The sequence below is a fragment of the Aplidium turbinatum genome, chromosome 15 (assembly GCF_918807975.1).
Source record: "Aplidium turbinatum chromosome 15, kaAplTurb1.1, whole genome shotgun sequence".
Classification (NCBI taxonomy): domain Eukaryota; kingdom Metazoa; phylum Chordata; class Ascidiacea; order Aplousobranchia; family Polyclinidae; genus Aplidium; species Aplidium turbinatum.
The window spans coordinates 18,069,814-18,087,458 of NC_137486.1; the positions used below are offsets into that span (position 1 = coordinate 18,069,814).

At 38.2% G+C, this 17,645-nt stretch overlaps 2 protein-coding genes across 2 annotated transcripts; both read left to right on the forward strand.

Moving 5' to 3' along the window:
- The first annotated feature begins 8,864 nt into the window (after positions 1-8,864).
- LOC145783894 (hydroxymethylglutaryl-CoA synthase 1-like) lies at positions 8,865-11,058 on the forward strand. The gene has a single exon (XM_082595653.1). The coding sequence runs from the start codon at positions 8,865-8,867 to the stop codon at positions 10,320-10,322; it is 1,458 nt and encodes a 485-aa protein (XP_082451779.1). The 3' UTR covers positions 10,323-11,058.
- A 1,566-nt stretch (positions 11,059-12,624) lies between these two features.
- On the forward strand, positions 12,625-15,882 carry LOC145783895 (transmembrane emp24 domain-containing protein 2-like). Its single transcript, XM_082595654.1, has 4 exons — positions 12,625-12,828; positions 13,436-13,631; positions 14,538-14,648; positions 15,224-15,882. The coding sequence occupies exons 1-4, from the start codon at positions 12,649-12,651 to the stop codon at positions 15,346-15,348; spliced, it is 612 nt and encodes a 203-aa protein (XP_082451780.1). The 5' UTR covers positions 12,625-12,648; the 3' UTR covers positions 15,349-15,882.
- Positions 15,883-17,645: the final 1,763 nt, after the last annotated feature.

Sequence of the window (17,645 nt, forward strand, 5' to 3'; positions counted from 1 at the left end):
TCAATGGTTTCCAACTGGGGTGCCATTTACAATGTTATCCATTAATGCATTTTGATAAAAGCTGTCCATTGTCATCCTTCTAGTTATTTGCAAATTAATGGGATGCCTATGGGCGTAGCCAGAAAATAATTTCAAGAGAGGCAAATAAGTAGGCTACATGCGAGTGTGCCCGGCAACGAGTCGGCGAAAGCAAAGCACCCAGAGGCAGTAGCGTAGCCAGAAATTTTGAAAGGGGGGGGGGGGGGTTTTGACGACCCAGCGGCTGGGAGACCTCCCCCAGAAAATTTTGAAAAATTTCTTTGAATTTGGTGCATTCTGAGAGCATTTTCAACAAAAATGTGGTTACGAATATTCCTGTAAAATGGTGGTGTCTGGTGGCATAGCAAAAGGATAAGATCATGTTTTTTTCGGAAATAAAGCTAAGTCTCTATGTTTTCTTGTTGCTAATTCCTGGCTGAGATGTTTGGTATTGGCAAAACTTGCTCTTTTAATGCAATTTTGTTTAAAATTAGGCATTTTTTTTTAGACTGAAAGCATCATTCTCAATATCGTGACGTCACACGCGTGCCAAAGGGGGGTTGTAACCCTCAAACCCCCCCCCCCCCCCTTGGCTACGCCACTGCCCAGAGGGAAATGTGGGAGGCCTCCTCCAGAAAAATTTGAACAAAATACCTTAAAATTGTGTATTCTGAGAGAAATTTCGGACTATATCAATATTAAAACTTTTGTCAAATAATGCTGCAACAGAGGGTGAAATGTTTAGTCAAAATATTTGGAAGGGGCAATTCCCCCCCTCTGACTACGCCCCTGGGGGTATTTATAGACTACGTAGCCTAGTAGACCTACACAAAAAAGGCTCACAAGAGATTAAAATCTGTGCCACTCGGAAAGTTAGTCAGGATTGAAATTATACTACGGTTCCTGCTGTGTAGACTAGTCAAATGAAGGAAGTAGCCTAGTTTTTTTTGTAATTACCGGTATTTCATTTCCGAGCGTTCATCTTGCTAACAGGTTTTATTTGCGCCATAAATCTTGGATCTAAACTAACTTGTAGTGGCAGTACTGTATTCGAGGGTATACGCAGTAGGATATAGCCTACTCTCTGCATTTTCAAGCATCTATAGTATACCTACCCTCTGGTTTTCCAAAGAGAGTGCCTAGTAGTTTTCGACACAGATTTTCCTCGACTCGCCTAATTGTGTGACATATGACGACGAAAATGCTGCTTTGCATTATCTCTTTTAACAGTTTTAACTACTTGACTGCATATTAGACACATCATAGTATGCGCTGCCGTCTCGATCATGAAATAATAGTATAGAATAATGAAATAATTATTCTCGATCATTGAAATATTAGGCTATACCGTATAGGCCAATAATTACAAGGGCATCTAATGGTTCTAGATATCCCTGTAGCCTATAGGCCTAATATTTAAAATACATTTTTTTAATGAAATAATTTTTTCATTTCAACAATAGGGCACGGCCGCCAACACATGCTTATGAAATTACGTGTTAACGGCCGCATAATTATTCATCGACGGCCGCAGGTTGAACACCGTTGAGCTAAGGGTACTAGATACCAATTTGTAGCCTAAAGATGTAGATTCCTCTTGTCAGGCTGTTTGGAATGTATTCATAGAAAAATATACAATTTATAACTCTCGTCCAATTTTAATAATATTCATGTTATGGTAGAATAAAGAACAGTAGGCTAGGCTATTTTGCAAGTTGTCTAGCCTATTATTTATCATTTTGGCAAATGGTTGGTTGGTTTTGAGTCTTTATCCTCGGACTGACAAAGCCTTAATTGGTTATTCCTGGCAGTTTCGCATACTTGTATAGGCTCTTGACGCAGGGCCGGTTACCGAGATTGACAGAGTGAAGTTTTCCGATTGATGAAGTGTTGTTGCTGGGGAATTATTCCATTCATTAGGTGCCGCTGAATTGAGAGCAGTCCTTAATGTGCGTTGCTCAAGCGCACACCCCGAGAGTCGATCTTGAGCCGGGCGAGTAACCACTGAGCTAAGCTGACAGTAGGCTATACTCTGTGCTTTTTCTACGAATACAGCGCTGTGTAGTAGGCTACTGGGCATGAAATGTTGTAAATTCGAGCCGCTTATATAGCCTATAGCTGTCAGTGCGACGATGACGTCTCTGGGCACAGCAATGTCGAGAAGTTGGAGCCCAAAGTCTTCCAGTTTTCATGCAAGAGTTTATTATTATAACTTCACCATTGGAGATTTAATACGGCCTGCACCGGTTCAGATCGATTCAAGGTTTTAGGTTTTCTACTTTGCCCAGGGTGCGTTTCCTCCCGGGAGCGGTTAAATGAAGTCCTTTGCTTAATAACTTAATATGAAACAAAGAGCTCTTGTCTTGAAGCAGTAACTATAAACTTAGCTTCCTCATTTGGCATTTATTGCCGGGTTTTTACAGAACTTTTGGCAATTTATAAATTTTTACCTGGCAACTTTGTTACGTACTCAATGATGAATAAATGAAATAATGATTTTATTTTCAACCCAAGCAAGTTCTGGGGTTTCTTTCCATCATAAACACTTCACAAAACAGAAATTTTATGTTTTACAAATAGGTAGTTTTTTCCTGCTTTTGTATTTGTTAATAGTGAAGACAAGTAGCCTATAATGAGTAATACACTAGGCCTAGTAAATTCTAAATGATATCTAGATTACTATTACTAGATTACTACTAAAATGCAAAACTTAAGCTTGCATATTGAATATGATCAAGTCAAGGCTTCACAGGAAACAAATTCACACGCAACCCAGCGCTAAGAGTTTTCAGACTGTTCCTAGCCTTTAATTTAGTTACAGCTACATTTGAGAAGTCGAACATTATATAGGTAGTATGTTATTGGCATGGCAATTTACATACATGGTAATTTTCAAAGGTTGTCAGATGCAAAAGTTTTGCCTGTCAACTAGGCTAGTTTCACTTCTCAGTTACCGTACGGGACATTTTTGGCAGTTGTAGGTTTGATATTGCTGATTCCTTTGATTTTAATTTCTTATTGAACTTCGAATTGGCTTCAACAGAATATATAGTAGGGTGTGGCTGGTGCCTACCAAAAATTAATTACTTTACTAAATCAGCTCTTCTTTTGGTATACTCTGTGGATGGGTGATACAAACTCACCTGCAAAATTTCAGCTGATTTCGACAACATTTAGGTGTAGCACACGGGATTTAAAGATTGCGCAATCACATGGCACCGAAAATAGTCAAAAATCGCTTATTTTTTTAGCATTTTTCAATAATACAAGCATATTTTCAACTATAAAATGTATTATTGGCCTATGTCAAAGTAAGTATTGTTTGCATTATAATATTTGGGTATTATTGTGATAATTTATTTGCTTTTTCTCCTAATTTTCATAAATTTTTGGTATTTTTTTTTGGCGAAGCAACGAAAAACTTTGTTTTTTGAAAATTTGTCATTTCATACAGACACTACACAAACACAGTTAAAACCAATATTAATACGCATTAGCATACGCATTAACAATGTTTATGATGTATAATTGTATACAGAAACCAGGTTTTTAAACTATCCCCAGAGGAACGTTCACGCTGGTTAGGAAGAACCTTTCGATCGTTTTCAACAACTTGGAGAATCATAGAGGAATAAAACAAAGTAACTTCAGCGGGTTTAACATGATGTACCGTATTACATACACAAATATAACATAATTAAAAATAAACTCTAATGTTTTCGACACGTATGTGTGTCCGTACGTACGTGTTGAAAATGTTAGAGTTTATTTTTAATTAAGTTATATTTGTGTAATGTGTATGTAATACATCATGTTAAACTTGCTGAAGTTACTTTGTTTTATTTCTCCATGGTTCAACAAAGCAAACTCTCTACCAAAGCTTTAATTTGGAGAATGTTCTGATATTTTTCTTCAGTTTTGGAGTGATGTAAGAAGTCAGAAGCATGCTTCACCCCTTTTTCAGCAGTATCATTTGAAACATTCACTGTTGATAATACCTTTATACTTTGTTGATAAGAAGCATCAGACTCCCAACTTTTAACGGGTACGGTAATTTATTTAATTCAATAAATGCTGTATCAATTTTAAACAAATCAAAAAACATCAATGAATCAGTGCCGACAAATTGATCTAAAGAAGATGACGATGACACCTCCTTGAGAAACTGGGGTTTTCCATAACCTTTTTTAGCAGCGAAACCAATTCGGTTGATGAATTTTGTATCTTTATCAAAGCTATTCCACATATTACAAGTACTGGAGCCTAAATGCAAACCCTTCCAAAACCCAAGTGACATGCTTTCACTTGAACAATCATAAGGCTAGCCAAAAACTTATCATCAATTGGGAAAACACTGCTTTACAATATACCCCCTTTCCTGTATACCTTGGCATAACACTAGACAGGACCCTATCCTATAAGACACACCTACTGAAGCTTAAGAAAAAATTATCTGCTCGCAACAACCTTTTGCAAAAGCTGGGAAACTCAAACTGGGGAGCAGATGAGCACACACTGAAGCAAACAGCACTGGCTCTCTGTTATTCGACCGCTGAATACTGCGCTCCAGTATGGGCTAGGTCAAGCCACACAAAAGTAATTGACTCCGAATTAAACCAAGCATGTAGAATCATAACTGGCACACTCCGTCCAACACCAATCGCCGACCTCTATAACTTAGCAACTATAGCTCCACCTCATATCCGAAGAGAAGTCGCAACAAAAAAGGAAAGAGTAAAACAAATATCCGACCAACGCCACCCTCTCTATGAACACAAACTTATTCCAGCAAGACTCAAGTCACGCAAAAGCTTCATCAAAGTCGGCCCATTGGAACACACAAGCGCGACAGCTGCACGACTAGAAATGTGGACCTCTGAGCCCGATAGGACACAACATCCTGCCATCCCAAGTCCTTCCGAAAGTCTACAACAAACTCCCACCCTTGAGAGAAGAGAGTGGTGCTGCCTAAACAGAGCCCGCTGCGGAGTCGGGAGAAATAAAAGCAATCTTTTCCGATGGAAGATGACTCCTGACCCAATGTGTGATTGCGGCCTAGACAATCAGACAATGAAGCACATCCTCACCAACTGCCCCCTTAGCCCTTCATGTGATGACAACGACCTCAAAAACATCACAAACAATGCTCTTACCTGGCTCCGACACTGGCGTGACAAGCTATGAATGAATGAATCAAAGCTCTTAAAGTTTTGTTGCAATTTTTCCTTTGAAGACAAGTTAACCTTTGAACTAAACAGGGAAAATGGTATCAAATTTTCTGTAAGGTACCAGTGATGCTTTGCAAATGACGCGATTGCAATAGTGGAAATTTCTTCATCAACATCTTTATATTACATTTTTTTTTTAATTCAGTTCTAATCTTGTTTTCAATAAGAACAATCTTAATTGCATACAAAACTCGTGCCCCATCCATCGTGCCTGATGGAGTGCACCAGGCTTTAGCATCGTGTAATTACCAAGTTCCACTAATTTGAGCCAGCGTATATCAATGAAAGATGCAATGCAATGAAAGAATCTCTCTGTAGTCATCCCTGCACCGAAATCTCGTTTTCGCAGCCATCATAGAGGTAGCTGTTTCAATTGGTTGTGCTTTACAGTCGTATAAAGACTCTGCATTATTAACACCTTTCCAATTGAAAACATTCAATTCCGCAAAATCCTGATTTGCAATACTGTCCCAGTTTGTTCTAAAGCGATTAAATAAAGCGTAATTTGGTCCTCTGGATGCTTCTGATTGCTGCTTTAGCCTTTTCTGAAGCCATGGGGACTTCATCAGCTCCTGATGTTCTCTTGTTCAAGCGCTTCAAAACAAGATGGCAGTTTATTGACCAGACTGCATTTGAAGACTCGTCAACTGATGATTAATTGATTATACAGCCAATGCTGTGGTTGACATCAACAATGAGATGGTGAAGGTCTTGGAGACGGCTGTGAAAGTCACTCAGCGAAGAGATGACTACATTATAACTACTGGAGCTGGCAATTATTTATCTCTAAGCTGTCCCTCTTCAAGGCATCCACTTTGTAGCTCCCAGAGCCATGCACCAATGGATGGCAAAAGTTATCTACACTTTCAAAGTCTGGATTATTCTTTCACAGTTTAAATTGACAGCATGCCAGCGTCGAGGATTGCAGGAACTCTGCATATTCTTTTTCCACATCTACGTTGAAGCATGGGCAACAGCGAGCATTGCAGAAGTATCAAACGATTAATGCTGACATATCCCACGCTACAGTGAAAAAGATTGCAGGCCAGCTGTGGTTACTTTCTGAGCAGTTGGTTGCCTTGGCGTTGTTTGATGACGTTTTGGACAATGGCTTGGACAAGATGGTTGTGGCTAAGAAAGAGAAAGAAGCGTAAGAAGAGCCATTTAAGCATGCAGCTATCGACTTAAAGACTCATTCAAGAGAAGACTGTAATCGACGTTACGATGAGGAAGTAGAGGAACTCAACACTTCTTTTCAAGAACTTGCGTCTTTTGATTGGTTTTCTTGAATATCCGGCAGCTCACTGGAAGGATCAACCTAGCTTCATTGCTGCAAAAAGCTTCATCAGCACATTGGCTGTCACCAACGACCACGCTGAACGTGGCGTTGCCTTAGTTAAGGATTTCTCTGGCCCTCTCACGAAAGACGAGGAGCAACTGCAGTTTGCATTGAGAGTTGTTGCTGACCACCATAAAAAGTTCTCTAACATCCTGAAGCAGACCTTACTGGGCAACAACAAGTGATATTTGTCATCATGACACCCCTGCCGATGAGCATTGAGCAGCTAATATCCACTGTTAGGGAACACATGAGGGAGACCCAGGCATGCGAGCGTTGGGCAGTGAGCAACTATGGAAGTGCTTACTGCTTATGTGTTTTGCACCTCATCTGGGTGGAATTTTGAATCCATTGAGCCACCTCTAAACATTATTGAATATCAATGAAATTTTACACATGGTGTTTTTTAACCAAAAGGAACGTTTTGGCAGGGTCAGACCAACAATTTACCAAAATATTTTTTTTAGTGTACAACTAAGGATCACCCTATTTGACATAGGCCAATAATACACTTTATAGTTGAAAATATGCTTGTATTATTGAAAAATGTTTAAAAAAACAAGTGATTTTTGACTATTTTGGGTGCCGCATGATTGCGCAATCTTTAAATCCCGTGTGCTACACCTAAATGTTGTCGAAATCAGCCGAAATTTTGCAGGTGAGTTTGTATCACCCATCCACAGAGTATACCATAAGAAGAGCTGATTTGAATAACATAAGGGCACCAGCCACACCCTAATATATAGGCTGCCATTTTTAGTAAAAAACATTATTTGCAAGTTGCAACACTGTCAATGGGAATTTAGGGTACTCATATGGTTATTGGTAAATGGCAAAAGAATTATGGTGGGGCATCCCGATAATGAACAGATATATTTCTTGATTGCATGGGCTCAAAATGAAGAAAGATTTACTTCTTGATATTTAAACTTGAGATTGCTGTTAGTCAGAATGTTTAATGAGTTTATTTTCAACCCCATTTATTCCATTTATTATTCTCAACTCTAGCCAGCATTTAAAACAAAACTCATTGTTCAATATCCGTTTCCACTATCGATGGCATGACTTTAAGCGTATTGCTAAAACATACCGTAGCCACATGCTCTTGAGTGGTTTCGAACATCAAAATATAGCTCTCACCTCTGGGCTATTCATGAGCTTAACTATTATATATGATGAGTCCAAGTGCATAACGACCAAACTCCATTTGTGATTTTTAAATTTTACCATCTCCCGTTGTGTTAGCATCGAAAGTTTTATGTAGCAGCCTTTTTTTGCAGCAAAATGATCAATATCTCTCAAAATCAGGCTTTAAAAATAATAGGGTTCAGCCACAAAACAATCAATCTCAAACTTAATATTTGGTTTACGGTACTCGAAAAGTTGGTTTTGGTAGTTTGATCGTTTTGCACCTGGACTCTTCATATATGGAATAGCGTTTTTACTGCCGAGTGTTTATCTGAATTTAACAAATTTCTAATCTGCCTAGCAGTCCACTTTCACTTTGCAACATGTGGGTGTAAGAGCGTATAAAAATTGTAGGACATACCAGGACACAACAAATAAGTTTAATTGTAACATCTGTTACATAGTTGCATAAAATTAGTAGCCTATGCAATAGTAATGCTTTGATTTAAACTAACATTTAGAAACCTTCATGGCCCACGTGAAATAGCTTAGTTTGCGACCCACTGGCTGAGAAGCACTGAGCTAGAATACATCAGTAAAATTGCAGAAAAACATAAATTTGTTACTACGCAATACGCATTTTGAAACTTCTTGTTGACAAAAAAATTAAGTTTGAATATAATTTGGTACAGTATGCTGTATCTTTCGTCTTTGCTAAATTTATGAATTGATTTTAATTTCATTCTAATAAACCTTGTTAATTTTTTTTCTGGTATTTCAAAGGTTGTAGAATGCTGGCAACAATCTTCGGAACTGGTATACAAGTCCCCTCCCTTGGCAACTCATGACAAAGAGGAATTGACCAAAATATGTGGATTGAAGTGTGTGAACAGTAAAGCAAAGCTAAAGTAGTTTCACCCTATATGTATATGTTTGGTTGAGTCCTGTTTTTGTCATGAGTTACCAAGGGGGGGGGGGGGGACTTGTATGCCAGCTCCCAATCTTCCTAGCTAATTAATTATTGTCCTCAGTTAAGACATAGATTTCTAATTCTGTTTTATACCAATTGTTACCACTCATTTTTTAATGAATATTTTTCTTTTGCAGTACCGCATGTAAAATTGCTTTAATTTAAAATAAAACTAACAACTATGTCGGGCATTGAACAACTAACCAAAACTTCTTCGCGACCTGAAAATGTTGGAATATTAGCTCTTGAAGTATATTTTCCTAAATCTTTTGTAGATCAAGATCAATTAGAAACATTTGATAATGTATCGAAGGGAAAATACACTATTGGTCTTGGTCAAAAGCAGATGGGGTTTTGTTGTGATAATGAAGACATTCATTCCTTATGCTTGACAGTGGTATCAAGGTTGATAGAAAAGCATGATATTAATTACAAAGATATTGGGAGACTTGAAGTTGGCACAGAAACAATAATCGACAAATCAAAAAGTGTAAAAACAGTTTTAATGAGGCTGTTTGAGGAGAGTGGAAATTTTGATGTGGAAGGTGTGGACACAAGCAATGCTTGTTATGGTGGGACAAGTGCCTTGCTCAATGCTTTGGCTTGGGTGGAAAGTAGTTCTTGGGATGGCAGATATGCATTAGTAGTATGCGGTGACATTGCAGTTTATGCAGAAGGTAATGCTCGCTGTACTGGTGGTGCTGGTTCCGTGGCAATGTTAATCGGCCCTCATGCACCACTTGTAGTCGAACCAGGTTTGCGTGGCAGTTGTATGCGACACAGTTATGATTTTTATAAGCCAGATTTGACATCAGAATATCCTGTTGTGGATGGAAAACTTTCTGTTAAAAGTTACATTACTGCATTGGACTCATGCTATAACTTGTACTGCAAAAAAGCTGAAGAAAGATTGGGTGCTGAAGGGGTGCATTTTTCATTAGGAAATATAGACTACATGATATTTCACACCCCTTATTGTAAACTTGTGCAAAAGTCCCTGGCCCGTTTGGCACTAAATGACTACATAAAACAAAACACTTGTTATTACAGTGACACTGACAGGAAAGAGTTTTCCGGTTTAGAAGATTACAGGTCTGTTTCTTTAAGTGAGTCTGTGTTTGATCGCAAGGTTGAAAAAGCTTTTATGGCATCTAGCAAAACTATATTTGATGCCAAAACAAATCCTTCATTATTGTTGGCAAAACGGGTAGGAAATATGTACACACCATCTTTATATGGATGCTTGGCATCATTGCTTTTTAGCATTCCACAACAAAACCTTGTTGACAAGCGTATTGGATTGTTTTCTTATGGTTCTGGTTTGGCTTCCACAATGTTTTCTATATTTATACCAAAACAAAGGAGCCCTACCTCCTTGCTGACAAATGGCTCTACAAACTATTTTTCTCTCAGTTCGCTTATATCTGGTTTGAATGATATTGAATCCCGTTTAGAGAGTCGTATATGTGTTGAACCATCTATTTTTGCTAAATCGCTTTCAAGAAGAGAAAAAACACACAGACATGCTAACTACAAACCACTGGCAACCTCTAATTGCTTATTTCCTTCTACTTTTTATCTTGTCAATGTTGACGAGAATTTTAAACGTACTTACAGTCGCACTCCACATGATCATTAGTTTCAAAACTTGCCAATTTCGATTGCTGCCGTATGAAAAATTTAATTTCAGTTGGTGTGGTATTGATGTTTGAGACAACGTCATATTTATAATATGTAATATATCGGAATGGCCCGTTTCGGTGAGTCCGATCCCTTAACGGGGGATTTTTTCAATTTTTTTTTTTCAATTATTGGGTACCGTAGCCTAATTATCATTGCCGTTTTAGGGTTAGGGGTTTAGGATTAGAGGTTAGGAACTCACCGAATCAGACTCACCGAATCGGACTCACCGAATCGGACTCACCGAGTAGTAGCAGACCTAATATATATATATATAATTTTCCGTAAGATATCAAATCATGGGTATTTTGTTTAACATGTCAACTGCAAGAAAATTGTGATGCTGTATTATAACCCTAGTAGTGTGTTCTGTTGCCAAAGTTATATCCACAATGTATTGTATGAAACTTTAATTTGTTATTTTAATCATTATTTATTTTATATTTTGAAAGATTAAGTGGTTTCTAAAATGTTTTATTCTATTGCAAAAAGACGTTTGATCAAAGCAGACCTACTGTGGGTACCTGGAGTTTGACCATCTTAGCAGTGTTACTGAATACTGTAGGTAGGGCGGCAGGCCATTGCATGCATAGAGAGTTGAGCATGCTACTTCCCAAGGTTTAATTGCACCACTGACAAGTTCTGCTTGTCCCTTACATTTCAATTTCTTGTTACCAGCTGTAGCAGAATTATGTTTGGCCAATGAAACTCCAAATGACTTACTGCAGCCACTTTGCCACCAAATTAGGTGGCTTGGCACTGTTTTAGTTGGATTATAGCCTACATACAAGTACATTTGCTTAAAACTTTGTGTTGAATTACAGTATGTATACATCAACTGACAATAATGTTTGAGAGGTCCTTAGAGTTTCAAGCTGTTTGATTAAAAATTGTGGCCAAATATTTTTCTACTTGAATGTGCATGGAGTTTCTGGAGTCTTGGGCAGTGGGCACATTTTAAGTCCTCTTAGCTGCTGGGGTATGATTGGTAATAAGGTGAAACTGGTACCATTTGGCTGGAAAGTGTGACAGTCGCTACTGCTACCACACTAGCATCTCAGAGTTAGACAGTATCTGAACACAACACTGCCAGATAGATGGACTGGAAAGTCTGAGGAAGATGATTACATTCCCATGCCTTGGTCCCCCAGATCTCCCAACCTACGGTTTCTTTATGTGGGGGTCTGTGGAAGGACTGATAAACTAAGGGCCCGAATTATAAAAATTGTTGCAACCATTGACAACACGCATTCACGCAATGCTGGAATGCATTAGACAAGAATTGAATTATCCCAACTAATGGGGGTGGGCTAATATATTAAGTATGAATATCAATACCGACCAATAAACCATATCATTGTGAGAAATAATTATTGCAGTACTGTATTTAATGTTTCTTGGTCTGTTGAAGATTTAAGTCTAAACTGCTTCACACCAAAACATCCCCCGCGTGGAGCCACATATCTCATTTCTGACATGCTAATCTTAGGGATGCGTTGCTTGGCATTCAGTGGTTTATGATTTAGATAAAATGGGCTGGAATGCAATGAAACCGACCTTTTTGTCCACCTTCAAACATACCTATCCGCATAAATCGGAAATATCGTTGCAGTGTTGGCTTGGTTTCACAGCACATTAGAAGCGTTTCAATTTACATCTAAAGTAAAACTTCTTCGGTTGCGTCCGCAGCTCATTTCCGAAGCAGGAGATAAAAACGTTGTTGTAATTTGCATGCAATGTTGCAATCGTGTTTTAATCAGCTAATGTCACAGACTTGTCAGCGTTAGTGATATCAGATTTTTTGTATTTACATTTTTGTGTGTATTGAGTTATGATGGCATTGAGAACTTGAAGTGCTGATATGTGGTTATGACATATTAGTTACGATACTCCTGTGGATATGCAAGTCATTTATTATGATGTCATCATTTATTTGCAAAGTAAATTTGTTTCATATACCAACTCACATGGTAGGCAAATTGTACGTTTTTGTATCATCACATTTCTAAGATATGTTACTGCATGTTTCAGTAGTCACTTTTTAAGTCTACTCTGCAAATCAGGATTTCCTGCAGATAAGTTGTCAAATATAAGTGAAGATTTTATGTGCATTGTTGTAAAATGTTTGGTTGAATTTATTTTTTACACAATGATAGCTACGTGTTGTATATCTGTAACATTTTTCAATTTATGTATATACTAATTGTGTTTTTTTTTATTGAAAACTTCATGACTTTACTTCACATGTGTTTCTATTGAAGGTTGTAACTTAAACTATTGTAAGTATGAAGTCAAGTCTTTTCATCACTATCGTATTGGTGGCTTTCCTGAGAAGTGGGTGCGGTTATTTTATTACTGTTGATGCCCATGCGGAAGAATGCTTTTTCGACAAAGTAGAAGCTGGAACTAACCTCGGATTAACGTTTGAAGTGGCGGAAGGAGGCTTTCTGGACATCGATGTGGAAGTAAAAGAAGTTATCCGCTCGTGTTTACATCATAGATTTCATAAAAATGTTTTAAATTCAAGTTATATTGTATTATTTAGTGGTTAGTTGGTTTTGAATCTTTACCCTCGGACTGACAAACCTTCTGAAGGCCAGCATTCTTGGCTGATAAAGACTCGCAATTTCGCATACCTGTAGAAGCTTTGAACCACCGATGGTGGCCCGAAAGTGCAGTATAAGGTGATGACTGACGCGGCACCAATTTAAGAGCCAGGCAGTTTATCCTGGTCGCATGATGTTTCTGCTATAACAAGGTTGAATAAAACTGGTGGCAGATAAGGCACTGGCTTTCCAATCATGCGATCCTGGTTCGACTGCAGGCATACACCGATTTTTGAAGAAAATACCGCTCATTTCCACCCGGGTGTAATGAAGTAGTTGGGTGTAGTTGCTGAAGGAAAGACGGCCGAAAGAAAAAAAAACAAAAAAACTGGCCACTCTACTAACTATCCTCAAAAACCTAAGGTCTCTTATAAAGAAAACCGTATTTTCTCATCCTGCCAATGCTTAGGGACATTTCCCAACGATTCTTTACTTATTAAAAATTCTTTACGAAACTCACCTTCAGGTGACTGGACCAGACGGAAAGAGTGTGTACAAAGGGACAAAGGAATCGAACGGAAAATACACATTTGTTGCACACATGAAAGGACCATACAAGTTTTGCTTCAGTAATAAGTTCTCAACAAGAACGCCCAAGATCATCATGTTCACAATTGAGAGCGGGGAGCTCAAAGCCAAGCAAGAAAATGCCGGAGACGATGGTTTGTATTAAAACTTTGAAAGTGAAAATTCAACTTAAGTCGTTCGGAAAGAACAATGCGTTCTCCGAAACCCAGACAGCAAATCAAATCCGTCTGATTTGCTGTCTGGGGTTGTCACCAGTGCTGGAGAGGTCATTGAATTTTTTGCCATTACCGATCTGGTGACATTTCGTATTGACGTGTTTCGATATTCTATGTAAATATACAAAAGGCCAAGTTATGATGAATTGCTTTTGCGAATCCTCGACCTACTTTTTTTTCCCGATGCGTTGGAGATTAATTCCACACCTAAGGATATTAAAAATCGTTCTTTTACTTGTTTATGCCATTTCATACATTTCTCAAGCTACAGTAATCATTATAATGAACTCTAATGTGAATTTGAAAGTAAAATTGCAAAACCGCGGCTGCTAATTTGCCTATTTGGTTAATTTCAACTTGTATTTGTGAATTATGTGGTGTGTGTGAATTTTGTTGAAGCTAACAAAACATCTGCATTTGCGTCAACTAATAAAAGTTAACTTTTACAGACGTCTAATTTACATTAAAACTTAACAACTCTGTTTCATCATTTGAATTTTTCGAAGAATGTTAAAAAAAACTTTTTTTTGCATGTATTTTTTAATTTTTTTATCCGAAATAGCCTATGTCTCGTCTTCTTTGGTCGTGAAACAACAGAGGCCGACCTCTTAAGTTGTGGTAACTGGCCAGACAGCAAAATCTGTCATTTTTACATTGATTCAACGTCTGCAGACGATGTAGAAATGACGGATTTTGTATGGGTGACTTAATGACTTTCGTGGCTTTAAATGCTACTACTTGGCTTCGGAGATAGTGTAACCACAGGCCAGTGAGCATGAAATGTTGCATCGACGTAAGATAACGACTTTCTTGATCACATTTCAGCCGAGCATCACGATAAGCTTGAGAGCATGATCAACGAGCTCTCTATAGCGATGAGCGGTGTGAAGCACGAACAGGAATACATGGAAGTTCGTGAACGAATCCACAGAGCAAGTAAGATGCGCAAGTTCTATCAGTGGAATCAGGCGCGGATTTATGGGGGGGGCCCGGGCCCCCCCGAAATTTTGTGAAAAATTGTATGTTTCCGCATCAAATGGTTTGATAAGCTTCTAAACAGCTGATATTAGTCCCTCGGCATCACAATTGATGAAAATGGTTCTTTTATTGTCTATTTTATAGCATATCGTATATGTCGTAGTATCATTGTTCATATCTGTTTAGCCTTTTCTTTTTAATTGATTTTCAAATTTTCTGGCCCCCCCCCGAAAAAAACTCTTAGATTCGCGCCTGAGTGGAATGTGTACCTTTGACAAGTGTTTAATTTTACAAAGTTGAATGTGGATTATATATTTTTTGAAAATATGAGCCGTGGTCCTGTAAAATGCTCTTGAGCCTTTTTATTGTTATGAATTATGATTAAAACACAGTAAAGCTCGCCTATAATGACACCTAAAGGGACCTTAAAAAAAGTGTCAATATAGCCGAATTTTACTGTATTGAGTTTTTTTCCCTGAGCCCCGCTATCCAATAAAATGTTGTTAAGACTAATTGAGTTTTCTATTTTTTAGTCAATGACAACACGAATTCACGAGTGGTGCTGTGGGCATTCTTCGAGTCTCTTGTCCTGGTGGCGATGACACTGGGGCAGATTTATTACCTCAAAAGATTCTTTGAAGTCCGAAGAGTGATATAGATACTGTGTTACATGGGATTCCGTTCATCTTTGCCACTAAACGTCGTCGTAGTCATTGAGAGTCGCTACAAGCATTGTAGCCAATAGGACAATTATTTCTCGTGGATATGTGTTTTTAGATTATTCTCAAGATGAAGATTTTATTCGATTCGTATCATCCGTGGCAAAGAGGACGTTTGTCAATTATACAACGTCATTTCAAAGTTGTTACACTCATGGCGTCTTGTACTGGAACAGCCTTTCACCCAACATGTTTAATATTTGCGGAACGTTGTAAACTCGTAGGTTTCCCATCAGAATTATGTTTTGCTAAAAAAAATACTGCGTCGTATCGAGTGTGTGAATCCCCAGACAGCAAAATCTTCCATTTTTACATTGATTGAACGTCTACAGACGTTAAATTAATGTAAAAATAGCATATGTTGTAATGTGGGTCGGAGCTTTGTTTTAAAATGCAGTATGCCCTTGCTAGATGGTTGTATTGTAGTTTGAATGGTGAATGGAGAGTAAATGGTAATAAATCTGAAAGACAGACTTTTGTGTGAAGTATCTTGAATAGGGTGTTTCATTTTTTCACCATTTTTGAAATTCAAAATGCCTGGGGTCCCATCTGGTGGTATTTGGGGTAAAAAGTTTACACCCCAAATATTTTTCAATTATGACGTCATATTGAGGTGGTCCACGAGGTTTGAAATTTTTAGGCCTCAAAATCTCGAAATTTGGCTGTATCTCCGAAACCACTCATCATAGATCGACAAAACTAGTATCAAAATGCGCAGAAGGGTCGATTTTCTATACCTGATGTAGCGAATATTAAGGTCTATGTGCTTCAGAAAAAAAGTTAATTCAAAAAATCTGATTTTCGGTCTATTTTCTCCTGATGAACAGAGATCAGGTGATCAAGATAAGAAGTTTTGCTGTATTTTTCCACCTTAGAAGCTGCTATTGCGTAATAATAGTCCTTGTTCGTTTTGCAAGAGATGAAATGGTAATTTGAAGGTATTACTATTATAAGTTAATGTAACCGTTGAGGAAGAGGTATGCTGCTCAGTGCTCACCTGCTTTAGATTAAGTGTCATTATGGCATTAAGGTCAGGTATTAGTAAGTCGATGCCAAACTTCAAGGAATTGGAGAAATGTGCTTCCCCTTAATTCAGATATAGTCAGTCACTATTTTTACTTGAGGAAGAAAGTAGCCGAAGCTAATCCTAAGTTTTTGAAGAAAATACCCCATTTCAAAGATTTGAAAGATGAACTGCTGAAAGATGTAGCTGGCATGTGGAACAAAGCTGGTCTTCCAGTGCTTAGCAAACAGAAAAACCTAGCACTTCTGGCATACAATCTGCCAAAGCATCGGCACTACTATGTTTGAAACAGAGAAAGAGAAATGAAGTAGTTAGATGTCTACACAGTAGCGAAAGCGACTCTGATGGTGATATGAATTGGGAACATGATAAGGAATACGAGCCTCTGAAACCAGCTGTTAGGAAAAAGTGTACAAGAAAGTACATTCTTTTTCAATAAATGATAGAAGCTATGTACTTGCTGATCGTAGGATGACTTTGGTACGCCAGCAGTCAGATCTTATGAGGTCGGTTCTTGGAAAAGATCAAGTGGCTGCAATGCTGCACCACCTTCCATGCTGCAATGCTGCATCACCTAAGTATACCGCCAACGACAAAAAACGAGAGAAAAATCTCTGATAAAAAGTGAGAACCTTCTCAACTCAGCTTCTGCCATGCAGTTATGTTACGATGGGGGCGTTGTCGATAAAATAGATCGATACGTTTTCTTGAGCCAACTTGTTGATGATAATGGCATGAAGCACGAAAGTGTGCTTGCTGTTAAATCTTTTCCCAAAAGTGTGTCGGTCACTGCAGAACTGATTTTTGGCACCATCATCCACGAGGCTTGCAGAGTTCACCTATCCCAAGTATATTCAGTCATGGCTGATACGACTGCTCTCAACACAGGAAAAAAGTCCGGAGTCAATACTCGACTGGTCAATTATTTTAATGATAAAGTTGGTCATGATATTCATACCCTTTAATGCATGTTCCACATAAACGAAATATATCTTTCTCATGTCATTTCTTTTGTGGACGGCGCCAAGAAGGGTCCCGGAGCAATGCAAGACGGGGCTTTGCTTAACCAGATAGCAAGACTAGACAAGCCCAGTACTGAAACCTTAACACCAACTATTCTTACGCAATAACAGCTTCCAAGAGTAGAAAAATACAGAAAAACTTTCATCTTGATCACCTGATCTCTGTTAATCAGGAGAAAATAGACCGAAA